The 13,524-nt window shown below is 44.8% G+C and overlaps 1 protein-coding gene across 1 annotated transcript in view; it reads left to right on the forward strand.

Annotated features, from left to right (window-relative positions):
* The first annotated feature begins 747 nt into the window (after window positions 1-747).
* Window positions 748-13,524, forward strand: part of cnih3 (cornichon family AMPA receptor auxiliary protein 3) — a 50,436-nt gene continuing 37,659 nt past the window's right edge. Inside the window, exon 1 of the mRNA XM_055636273.1 lies at window positions 748-1,396. Within this exon, the coding sequence (XP_055492248.1) occupies window positions 1,316-1,396 (81 nt within the window). The 5' untranslated portion in view covers window positions 748-1,315. The remainder of the gene's footprint in view (window positions 1,397-13,524) is intronic.

Below are 13,524 nucleotides of genomic sequence, written 5' to 3' on the forward strand. Positions count from 1 at the left end.
AGTGCAGTGAAAATTCTCCAAACTGGTTCTGAGATAGCAGGTCTCTTATATGCAGAAAGACTCAGTAGACTTGGCATCCAGTCACACTAGCTTAATCCAGTCTCGAGAGTTTAGAATCGGAAGTGACCTTATTGAGATATGCAGAGTACTTAGACAGCTCTGAAGAAGGGTTTCGGCCCGAAACATTGCCTATTTCCTTTGCTCCATAGATGCTGCTGCACCCGCTGAGTTTCTCCAGCATTTTTGTGTACCTCCGATTTTCCAGCATCTGCAGTTCCTTCTTAAACACTTAGACAGCTCAACAGGATAGATGCAGTGAAGGTGTTTTCCCTGGCTAACGGGTCAAGAAACAAAAGTCACAAGATCAAAATAATGAGAGGCCACGTGGGGCCACAATGAAGAGACCATTCTGCACTCAGGATGGTCAATCTTTAGAATTCCTCTGGCAGATGGCTATGATGGACCACTCATCGATAGCATCCATCCAGGCAGACATTAGAGGAACTAATGGAACAGGGGATAGGGCAGAGAAGTGGGATATGAATTGTTGAGCGGGAATGAAGAGTCGAATAGCTTACTCCTAGTTTTTCTTGGGATTATTATATCCAAGTTTTGTGGTGACCAGGGAGCGCTTCTATCTGAAGATGTCTGAATATACGGACCCCCCCCCCCCCCCCCTGCAATCTCTGATTGAATCTGAATTTATGCTCTGGACTGGATGATAAGGGAATGTGGCGGTGCATGAGGTTGGAGCTCAAAAGGGAAAGTGCACCAGTTGGTGTCCCACATCACCCAGTAATGAGCGACTGGACCTGTTGGAGGTCCTTGGTGGGGGCTCGGTGTTGTCCAAACCCCCCGCAGTATGCCAATCTCTGGATGCCGGTAACTTGCACTTGCCTCACAGCCAGTGGGTTGGGTATTGTTGACAGGTGCGGCCGGCCGGCGCGATCGCTGCCTCGCTTCACTCGCTTCACTCGCTCTCTCCGTGTTGAAGACATCGGATCTCGCAGCTTTGGAGGGAAGGCGTAATCCGGATCAACAATCCCAAGTGTTGAGTGGAAGGGAATCTGATGCTTGCTGTCAGCTCCCCCCCACCCGGAGCTGAGCCCTGTGCTCCGACGCGAGTTGGATTGAATGTTTCTGAAACTATGTAAAAGGGAGTGTGGATTAGAGCGAGTTCCCGGCGGAGTTCGTGTGTTTGTGCAAACAGGCGGATATTGGCGCTGACTCCCCGGGACAAGGGCTGGCGGCGTCGGAGTGGGACTCGGATCCGATGGGAATTTGAAAGCGAATCGCCAGGATTGGGGGCGCAATTATGGCGTTTACGTTCGCTGTCTTCTGTTACATGCTTTCGCTGGTGCTGTGCTCCTCGCTTCTCTGCTTCGCCATCTGGAACGTAAGTAGGAGAAGAAATCACACGGTGCCAACAAGATAGAGCGACTGTGATAAGGTGATCGGCGAGAGGGGGGGTCGACCAAAGATTGGGGAGAAAGGGAAATACGGGGTGACGGTGGAGAGAGAGACATTGAATAGATCGATAGATAAAGAGACGAAGGGGAAACAAGGTGAAGACCGAGAGAGGGAGAGATGGAAAAAGATAAACTCGGTGGAGAGGTGGGGAAAGAAACTGGAGAGAGAAACATGAGCTTCAGAGAGGTGTAGGGAGAGGGGGAGAGGGGGGGAGGGGGGGAGAGGGGAGTGAGGGGGGAGAGGGAAGTGAGGGGGGGAGAGGGGAGTGAGGGGGGGAGAGGGGAGAGGGGATTGAGAGGGGGAGAGGGGAGTGTGGGGGGGGGGGGAGAGGGGAGGGGGAGAGGGGAGTGAGGGGGGGGGAGGGGGGGAGTGAGAGGGGAGTGAGGGGGGGGAGAGGGGAGAGAGGGGGGAGGGGGGGAGTGAGGGGGAGAGGGGAGTGAGGGGGGGGAGAGAGGGAAGTGAGAGGGGAGTGAGGGGAGGGAATGAGAATGAGAGGGAGAGAGGGGGAGAGGGGAGGGAGTGGGGGGGGGGAGAGGGGGAGTGAGGGGGGGGGGAGGGGGGGGGGGGAGAGGGGAGTGAGAGGGGAGTGGGGGGGGGGGGTGGGGGGAGAGGGGGAGGGAGGGGGGGGAGGAGGGGAGGGGGAGTGAGAAGGGAGACTGGAGAGTGGAATAAGGTGGGAGCTGGGAAAGACACGAGGAGAGCGACATTTGAAGGGAGGAGATGTTGACTATGAGAGAGAGAAAGCGAGAATGGAGACAAGAGAGATGAGCTGGAATAAAAGAGGGCACAGAGGAGACTAAAGAAGAGACAAACAAGATAGAAACGGAGGATCAGTTGGGGGCATGAGAGTTAGAAGGAGATGAGAAAATGACCGAGAAGCTCAGGACAACAAAATCCTGAGCAACCCGTGTAAAATTATGCTAACCATTTGGTATCTGGTCTATGTCTTGTCTGTGTAACCCTGAATATTTTGTGTGATACTGAGACAAACAGTCTAGAATCTGTTCTGTGCAACACTGGACAAAGAGTAACACTGAAGCCAGTGTCTGATCTGATCTGAAGCAAGCGGAATGTTGTTGAGGGCATCATACAACATTTGGATTAGCTGGAGGAGTAGTTCAACTCCATCGAGACAAGACACAGGATTTGGTAACACCAGATAGTGGGCTGAGATTAAGCTTATAGACTAGTTGAACCCATGGACCATGACTGATCTGATTATAACTTCAACTCTGCATTGCTGTGCACCAGTGGTAACCTTCTTATCAAATATCTATTGAACTGAATATGAATTCTCCTTCTATTCCCCTTTGAAGAAGAGAGGTCCAAATATTCCCAACGCTATGAGAGAAATAATTGTGCATCATAGAAACATAGAAATTAGGTGCAGGAGTAGGCCATTCGGCCCTTCGAGCCTGCACCGCCATTCAATATGATCATGGCTGATCATCCAACTCAATATCCCGCACCTGCCTTCTCTCCATACCCTCTGATCCCCTTAGCCACAAGGGGCCACATCTAACTCCCTCTTAAATATAGCCAATGAACTGGCCTTGACTACCCTCTGCGGCAGAGAGTTCCAGAGATTCACCACTCTCTGTGTGAAAAAAGTTCTTCTCATCTCGGTTTTAAAGGATCTCTGTCTTAAATAGGCAACCCCTTATTATTAAACAGTGACCTAGATCTCAATTTCTCACGAAAGGAAACCTCCTGCACAAATCCACCCTGTCATGACCACCTGGGAGCCTAGGCTTCAATTAATTTATTAGCCAAATATCGGTTGTTACTAAATCCGGTGTCTTGTCTCAGTAAACCGCGATAAGCATTGTTGTACTGAAGATGTCAGCTTGTATCAGGTTGGAATGAATACACCACAAATGGGTAATACCAAGGAATTAGCCAGTGTCCGAATAAACCTCAACAAACAGGGGTGTACTGAGGACTGTTCTGGTCTGAATAAACCTCAACAAATAGTGGTGTACTGAGAATACTAGCTAGTGTCTAGTCTGAATAAACCCTATCCAGGGATGTATTGAGGATGCCAAACGGGGTCGTGTCTGAATAGACCTCTAGTGTCTGGTCTGAATAAAACAGTGGTGTACTGAAGATACCAGCAAGTATCTTATCTGAGTAAACTCGTACAAACAGTGTTATCTGAAGGATATCAGCCGGTAGCTTATTTGAGTATAACCTGACAAGCAGTAGACACTGAGCCTGATATTGTGAATAAATCAGGTAAGACTGTTTTTCTCATCTCTTTATCCTAAATTGAAGTTTGAGATTCATAACAAGACAGACAACTAGGAACTTTAACTTGATAGTTTTATTGCATTCATTTGTTATAGCTTCTAAAGAAGTTATCAATGTTCTTTTCTCTTTCATAAATCAGTTTTCTTCTCTCAATCATTTCAGCTACATCCAACCCACATAACCTCAACTTATCTGCCAGTTGCTGTGTACAAAAATAATCCTCAAATATCACGCTGGATCAAGTGTGCTTTTTCAAGTCAATTGGCTATTTCAACACTTCATCTGATTTTTACGTTCAAGAGTTGCATCATGTTGAGAGGATTTTTGCACATCTAACATATATGGTATAAGAATTGAAACAGAATACAGGACCATACAATTAATTGCATTGATGATATTGCAACCATTGCTACTAACTAATGTTGTGCACTGTCTCAAATCAATTACATGTTACTTAGCATTGAACTGCTCATTCTATTTTGTTGCATTATTCTTACTATATTTTTTCAGAGGTGTTTGTTCTTGCAAGAATTGATTTCAGATTCAGAGAAGGATAAGACAGTCAAATAAAGCTTTTAGTAGCTTTATTCACACACACCACACATGTATTTCAGTTTCAGTTTAATTTATTGTCACATGTACCGAGGTACAGTGAAAAGCTTTTGTTGCATGCTAACTAGTCAGTGGAAAAACTACTTAATTACAATTGAGCTACAGTATTTACAGTGTGTAGATACATGATAAGGGAATAACATTTAGTGCAAGGTAAAGCAGATAAAGTCCAATCAAGGATAGTTCGAGGGTCGCAAATGAGGTGGTCAGTAGTTCAGGACTGCTCTCTGGTTGTGGTAGGATGATTCAGTTGCCTGATAACAGATGGGAAGAAACTGCCCCTGAATCTGCAGGTGTGCGTTTTTACACTTCTATTACTTTTGCCTGATGGGAGAGGGGAGAAGAGAGAGTGGGCAGGGTGCGACTCGTCCTTGATTATGCTGCTGGCCTTGCTAAGGCAGCGTGAGGTATAAATTGGGTCAATGGAAGGGAAGTTGGATTGTGTGATGGTCTGTGCCGTGTCCACAATTCGCTGCAATTTCTTGCTGTCTTGGATGGAGCTGACCCCAAACCAAGCTGTGATGCATCCTGATAAAATGCTTTCGATGGTGCATCTTTAGAAGCTGGTGAGAGTGGTAGGGGACTTGCTGAACTTCCTAAGCCATCTAAGGAAGTAGAGGCGTTAGTGTGCTTTCTTGGTTGTTGCTTCAATATAATCACCAACATTGGGAATTGCAGTGACAAAGGTTTTCGAAGTATGTAGGAAGATAAGCTACAGAAATGGGTGGAAAAATGGTGGATGGAGTTTAATCCGAGCAAGTGTGAAGTGTTGCATTTGGAAGGTTAAATGTAACCTGTAAATATACAGTTAATGGTAAGACACTGAACAGCATTGATGTGCAGAGGGGTCTTGGACTCCAAATCCTTTGTACTCTGAAAGTGGCAACACAAGTAGATAGAATGTTAAAGAAGCTATACGTTATGCTTGCCTTCACAGTTGGGGCATTGAGTGTCAGAGTCAGGAAGTCATGTTGCAGCTTTATAGGACTTTGGTCAGACTACATTTGGAGTCTTGTGTGCACTTCTGGTCACCCCATTACAGAAGTGATGTGGAAGCTTTGGAGAGGGTGCAGAAGAGGTTCACCTGAATGCTGCCTGGGTTAGAGTGTAAACTAGAGGGAGAAGATGGACACATCTGGATTGTTTTCTCCAGAGCATTTGAGGGTTGCAGGAGACCTGGTAGAAGTATATTTAATTATGAGAGACATGGACAGTCAGAACCTTGGGTGGAAATGTTAAAGACTAGAGGGTATAGGTTTAAGGTGAGAGGGGTAAAGTTTAAAGGAGGTGTGCAGTGCAAGTTTTTACAGAGAGTGGGGCGTACCTTGCACACACTGCCAGGGTGGTGATGACAGCTCCGACAGTGGCATTTAGATAGGCATATGGATATGCATGGAAATGAGGGATAGGGATCATATGGATATGCATGGAAATGAGGGATAGGGATCATATGAGGCAGAGGACTTTTAACTTGGCATCATGTTCAGCATTGAAATTGTGGGCCAATATGGCTTGTTCCTGTGCTGTATTGTTCTATGATCTATGACTCCTCTTGTTCTCAGGAGTTGTTATCTAAGCTTAAGGTTTTTAGTTTGGTTTAGAGAATCAGTGTGGAAACAGGCCCTTCGGCCCACTGAGTCCGCACTGACCAGCGATTAAAACTAGATGCCGCTGGTCTGCACCAGTGGAGCGGACAAAGTTACAGCGACAAGAAGAAGTAGCAGCCAGTGAGAGGAGAAGGAGCCCCATGATGACTGAGCGTGTCCCGTCAGTGGAGAAAGCACTGCCAGGGCTAGGGACAATTTACACTTATACCAAGCCATTTAACCTACAAACCTATACATCTTTGAAATGTGGGAGGAAATCGAAGATCTCAGAGAAAACCCATGCGGTCACGGGGAGAACGTACAAACTCTGTACAGACAGCGCCCGTAGTCGCGATCGAACGCGGGCCTCCAGCACTGGAAGGCAGCAACTCTACCACTGTGTCACATATCAATTCTTTCATCACATTAACAAAGATGTATTCTTCCATGGTCAGAACAGCATTTGATTTTTGGGGTATGCCAAGAAGCCATCCTCGGATAAGGATGGAAAGTGGAGCTTCATGTTCTGTGTGGCTGTCTTGAACCAATGTCCCCAATGCATCCACCTTATAAATCCTTCCATTCTTCCACTGGTATCTTTGATGAGCTATAGTACAGTAAATCCTCATTTTAACAGACCCTCTTAGAACAGATTTTGATCAAACATACCCCACTGTTCAATATGGTCATGGCTAATCTATACTGGCTTCAACTCCTTTTCTGTTCCAGTTCCATTTAACACACAATTTCGCAATCTATCGAATCCATTTCTACCTGCACTTTAAATATATCAAATGATCGAACCTCCACTATCTTTGGGGCAGAGAATTCCACAAATTAATTCCCCTTTGAGGGAGAGATTCTGTTTATGAATTATACCCAGATAATTTAATTCAATTCAAACACAATTTTGTAAAATAAATCTCATTTTGGGGCGCAATTTCTCCTTTTGTGATTAAAGATCTCCGATTGGAGTTACCGTTTTATGTTATGCAGGAGCTCTAGAAAATCTTTCCTGCCCAATACCATATTCTCATGACACTTTTAAACTACTGCAGTAAACCTTTGTTATAACGGGAGGGAGGGTGATGGGGAATGGTGTCCGCTATTGTTGATTGTCTGCGGGAACTGAGTGTGGTATGTAGTTGAACCAGATGCTGCCTGACCCGCGGCGTTCCTCCAGTACATTGTGTTTTGCTGTTGTTGGGCTGACAACTTTTGTCAAAGTTCATGTCTGCCTCCCCAATTAGAACTTTATTTATCAAGAAGCGTCCAGGAGCGGAAAATAACGCAGAAAGTTGTGATCACTGCCCAGTCCATCATCGGCTCTGACCTTCCCACCATCGAAGGGATCTATCGCAGTCGCTGCCTCAAAAAGGCTGCCAGCATCATCAAGGACCCACACCATCCTGGCCACACACTCATCTCTCTGCTACCATCGGGCAGAAGGTACAGGAGCCTGAAAACTGATACCTCCAGGTGCAGGAACAGCTACTTCCCCACAGCCATCAGGCTATTAAACTCGCCAACAAACAGACTCTGAACTGTAACAGCCTATTGCACTTTATCTGTTTATTTATGTGTATATTGAACTGAACTGAACTGTTCAGTATTTATGCTTTTAATATTCTATTGTGCTGCAGCAAGCAAGAATGTCATTGTCCTATCTGGGACACATGACAATAAACTCTCTTGACTTGACTTGACTTGACTTGATATCCCAAAAATGTTGCTTGTATATTAGGGTATTACTTATAAGGAGTGGTTGGACAACTTGCTCTGGAGCATTGGAGGTTGAGGATCTGATAGAAGTACGTAAAATGATGTGTGGCATAGATGGAGTAGCTAGTCATAATCTTTTACTAAGGGTGGAACAATCTAATACTAGAGGACATAGCTTTAAGGTTAAAGATAAGTTTAATGCGGATGAGTGGGGCAATTTTTTTACAGAGGGTGATGAGTGCTCGGAACGCGCTGCTAGGGGTGGTGGTGGAGACAGATCCGTTAGTGGCATTTAGCTTTTAAATAGGTTTACCTGGTCTAGATCAATTAGATAGGCTAGATTGAGTTTAAGCAGGAACTTCACTGTCACTTCAACTACTTGGTTTCACCTTGTAGGAAGTGATAGCATGCAAGCCCTGCCACAGATGCCAAGCATCCTTCTGACTCCCCAGTTTAGACCCTTCTTGAATTCCTTCTCAAGATCGTACCTGGACTTGTTATATGAACCTGTATCACCAGACGTTTATGCCCAAGATATGGTCCTCTGTAGATTGCGGACGTCCTGGTTAGTAACACTCATATGATCTTGATGGGAACATATTCCATGCATTTCCTTGTGAATTTAATGGCATATCTATCTAGATCTGTTACCAAGTCTTTGAATATCACCCAGTCCAAGCATTTGTGAAGTCACTCCTCTGCCTTCCCTGAATTCTCACCAATGGAACTGAACTGTTTTAACGCTGCTTTTACACAAAGATTCAAGAAACTGAATCAAGATTTTCTGTGATCCCACATTTCCACAATTAATTTTACTTGCATCAGTTGTTTCAGTGACATTCAAACCGCATTAGAAGTTCCTAGATGTAAATATCACCAACAATCTTTCCTGGACCAACCACACTGAACACATGGCAAAGTAAGTGTAAAGGAAACTAGTCGTCAGCCTTAGTCCTTTAACTAAGTCTTTATTCAACACTACTCACACACAGCAAAAGCTAGGCGAGGCTGTGGTTTAGAACTGGTGGGTGCCCGCCGCGGCACAAACAGAGCAGCCACACCGACGGCACGGTTCCCAGAACCACTCTCCCCACCGAACGGAGTGACGACCTCAGCCAAACGGCAGGCATGCATAGCTTCATTTAACGTGAGGTCAGGTTTCCTCATTAACTCAGACCGCAGCTTCTGGTCGAGCATGCCATTAACCAATATATCCCGCGTGAGCTCGTCACGCAACTCACCAAAACGACAGCGCTGCGACAGGTGGCGGAGGTCAGCAATGAAACATTCCACCGGCTCCCCAGGTTGTTGTTTGCGGGAAAACAGACGTGTTCGCTCCAAAATACGATTTGAAGGAAGGTCACAAATCTCCGTGAACTTCCTCAAAAGACAAGCTGGGTCGTTCGGAGATTCTGCAGGCACAGCAACCTGGTCATCCACATCCAGGACCGCTGGACGGTATTCAAACGAGTTAGCCCTCCTCATGGCATCCGGTCCAGCGAGATTCAGTAGCAAAGATGCCCTTAGAGCAGGAGGATCATTGTGGTGTGCGATGTTAACATAGTGATTGTAGTCCATTACAAACGTCTCCCATCGCTCCGCGATGTCGGCATCAAAAACTAGCGGGGAAGGCTTGCGACAAGACGAAGCCATCCTTGCACACACTCACTCAATAAACAAAATAAAACCCGATGTACAGAGGCGCAGATTTACAGGTTCTGACACCATGTAAAGGAAACTAGTCGTCAGCCTTAGTCCTTTAACTAAGTCTTTATTCAACACTACTCACACACGTTCCAGTACTAACCACAACTGGTCTACACACGTACTGGAACCTAACAGGGAGGGAACATGCAGATACTACAGTTATACTACAAAGTGTGGGAGGGTCAATATGATAATGAGGTAGTTACATATATGGTTGCATGCATAACCATCTACAGTAAGCACATCAATGCCTCAACTTCCTCAGCAGACAGAAGGGCCTGTCCCACTTGGATGACCTAATCCACGTATTTAGAAGACTCTAGACGAGTTGAAAAAAATGTCAAGGTGGTGTTGACTCGCCAAAGTAAAAGACCTCCTCCGACTGTTTACGACCTCCTACTTTTATGTCTACGACCTCCTACGACTATGTCTACCACCCCCTCAACCTCAGTCCCATGCCTAAGGCCAACTACAACTAGCTACGAGTGGAAAATGATCACATGATAAAATGATGTCATGTTTCCATTTGTTTTCTCGGGCCAGTTACTGACCTATGACTACCTACGACTATACGACTACCATCACGACCTACCTACAAGTAAAAAGTATCGATTTTTTCCGTGCGTCCTTTTTTAAAACTCGTGGACATTTTTTTATCAGGCTGGAAAAAACACCGCGACCTACTTGCGGCCATGAGTGCCTGGAGACCGCTCACGAGCATGAGGAAGAGTTATGAAGACCTCCTACGACCTCGTGGCGACCATGCTGCGAGTATGAGTCAAGGGCAAACTCGGCAGAGGTCGCCAATTAGGTCGTGAAAGTGGGACGGGCTTGAGGACATCCAGCATGTCTCTAACAAGTATTACCAATTACTACAGGCGCACCATAGAAATTATCCTAATGGGATGCCGCAGCTTATATTGGCAACAGCTTTCCCCAAGACTGCAACAAATTACGGAGAGTTAAGGGCGTGTCCCACTTGGCCGACCTAATCCACGAGTTTAGAAGACCCTAGACGAGTTGAAAAAAATGTCAAGGTCGTGTTGACTCGCTGAAGTAAAAGTCCTCCTACGACCTCCTACGACTATGTCTACGACATCCTACGACACCCGTTGACCTCAGTCTTCCGCACCTAAGACCAACTACGACTGGCTACGACTGGAAAATGATCACATGAAAAAATGATGTCATGTTTGCATTTTTTTCTCGGGCCAGTTGACCTACGGCTACCTACGATTCTCTACGACTACCATCACGACCTACTACGACCTACCTCGAACCTACCTACGAGTAAAAAGTATCGTGCCGTCCTTTTTTTACTCGTGGACATTTTATATCAGGCTAGAAAAAACGCCGCGACCTACTTGAGGCCACGAGTACGCGGAGACCACTCACGAGCATGAGGAAGAGTTATGAAGACCTCCTACGACCTTATGGCGACCATGCTGCGAGTATGAGTCAAGGGACAACTCGGCAGAGGTCGCCAATTAGGCCGTGAAAGTGGGACAGGGGCTTTATAAACACAACCCAGTCCTTCACACAAAGCCTCCACACCCATTAACTCCATCTACACTTCATGCTACCTCGGGAAATCAGCCAGCATAATTAAGGACACATCACTGCTTCTCCTCCCCTCTCCGGTCAGGTAGATGAATTAGCAGCTTGAAAGCATATGCCACCAGATTTAGGAACCTACCTCGTTTAAGACCTTGCATGTTTTTATCTGCACTTTGTCTGAAATTGTAATGTTACAACACTGCAGCATATATTCTGCAACCTGGTATTTTTTTCTTTGAACTACCTGTTGCACGTGTATTGGCTTGATTGTACTCGTGATTGGTCTAATCTCCAGAGATGCTGCCTTACCCACTGAATTACTCCAGCATTTTATGTCCATCTTTGGTATAAACCAGCACCTGCAGTTCCTTGTTATTACATTTGACCGTTACACTGCCAAGTCATAGAGTCATACAGCATGGAAACAGGCTCTTTGGCCCAACCCGTCCCTGCCGACCAACATGCCCCATCTACACTTGACCAACATGCCTGCGATTGGTCAATATCCCCGTAAACCTATCCTATCCATGTACTAAATGCTTCTTAAACGTTCCGATAGTACCTTGCCTCAACTACCTCCTCTGCAACTTGTTCAATACACCCACCACCCTTTTACATCGCTACTTTCATGGAACTATCTACCTGCAACCCCGGGTCTCTATGTTCAACAAAACTCCCCAGGACCCTGCAATTTATTGTGAAAGTCCTGCCATGGTTCGTTCTGTCAAATGCAGCACCTTGCATTTAACTGAATTAAACTCCATCTGCCTATTATTGGCCTAGCTGATCAAGATCCAGATGTAATCATAGATTACCTTCTTCATTGTCCACAATTACCACCAAATAGACAACATCTACTGCACGGACATTATACTGTTGGTTATACAATGTACTACTGCTAGATACATAATAGATTGATGTTAATTGAGGCTATGTTTTATAGCTGGTTAAATAATGCATTAGTACTGATCAGGTTTAGGTCTGTTGCTAATTTTGTCACATGAGACAGCTGACTACAAAAATGTGCAAATTAAGATTCAGAAACGCTAGTTATATAATGTGTCCCTGTTGCTGATATATTCCAATGGTGCTAAACAGCTTATGAATAACTGGTTATATAATGTACGTGCTGCTTAGACTGAGTGCTGGTGCTGGTTAAGTGCACTAGTGCTGATTAAACAATGTACTTACACTGATTATCTAATGGGCCTAACTGTACTCTTCCTTGACCTATTGCCCACTGTCCCGACCCGTTAGCCCATGGGTCACTAACCTGTACTGGTTGAGCATTTCTTTTTTTTAAAAATATTTTTATTTATTAGAAGTACAGTAAATTACAATAGTACAAGCCAGATATATCTTATTACATTTATTGTACCCCTTCATTTTTTAAGCTTTAAGGAAAGATGTAGATAAAGAAAGTAGAGAAAGTGGGAGACAGAAAGTTGCGTTTGTGTAAAAGAGTGATCAATGAGAAAACAAAACAGACCCATTGGTTAGAGAAAAGAATTAAGAAAAATACCCTAGAAAAGAAAGGAAGAAAAAGGAAAAAAAGAAGAAAAAAACAAAGCTCCATTATAAAAACCGCGCAAAAGGGATATACCAACTTCATATTTTTCCTCCCCCCTTACCAGATCCTGACACCATTTCTTTTTTGAAGTACTGATGCAACTGGTTGAGCATTTCTGAAGATCTTAAAGCCTCCGTTCCACAGCTTTTGTGCCAGAAGTTTGCGCTGTGCGTCATGACCACTCCCTTTTAATTTAGTTCAGTTTATTTTAGTTTATTGCCATATGTACAGTGAAAGGCTTTTTTTGTTGCATGCTATTCAGTCAGCGGAAAGACTAAACATGATTACAATCAAGCCGTACACATTTTTAAGATAAAGGCAATCACGTTTAGTGCAAGATAAAGTCCAGTAAAGTCTGGTTAAAAATAGTCCGAGGGTCTCCAATTAAGTTGCTGGTCGCTCAGGACTGCTCTCTAGTTTGTGATAGATTGATAGCCTGATAACAGCTGGGAAGAAACTGTCCCTGAATCTGGAGGCGCTTGAACAAGGCACCCTGATGCCCTGCCCTTATACCACTCTGAGGCCTTTCACACGTCCTAATGTTAAAGGTTGATCAGTCTGAAAAAGGGTCCTGACCCAAATCGTCGTCTATCCTTTCCCTCCACATATGTTGCTTGACCAACTGTGTTACTCCAGCACTTGGTGTTTCACTAAAGTTTCCAACATCTGAAGTTCCTTGTGTTTCGATCTCAATATTCTTACATCTGTCATCATCAGCTGAAACTAATTTAAAGAATTGTTAAAATATTAGAAAGTATTAAAAAAGAAAAATAATATATGTATTTAAAATCACACCTAGTAGTCAGATTCACATGTGACGCACCTCCCAGTGTATTCTATGCGTCTGCGTTGCAGAATGGCTGTCATAAAGCTACAGTGCATTCTGGCCCATTCAACCTGCTGATTATACAACATGCTGCCACTGCTTTAGGCTGCTGCTCATATAATGCACGGGCACTCATTATATAACATTCCAATGCTGATGAGACAGAGTCCTTCTACAGGTTATAAATTAATATGTGTCATTGTGCGATGTGTAACATACTGATT

Source organism: Leucoraja erinacea, chromosome 5, assembly GCF_028641065.1.
Source record: "Leucoraja erinacea ecotype New England chromosome 5, Leri_hhj_1, whole genome shotgun sequence".
NCBI lineage: Eukaryota > Metazoa > Chordata > Chondrichthyes > Rajiformes > Rajidae > Leucoraja > Leucoraja erinaceus.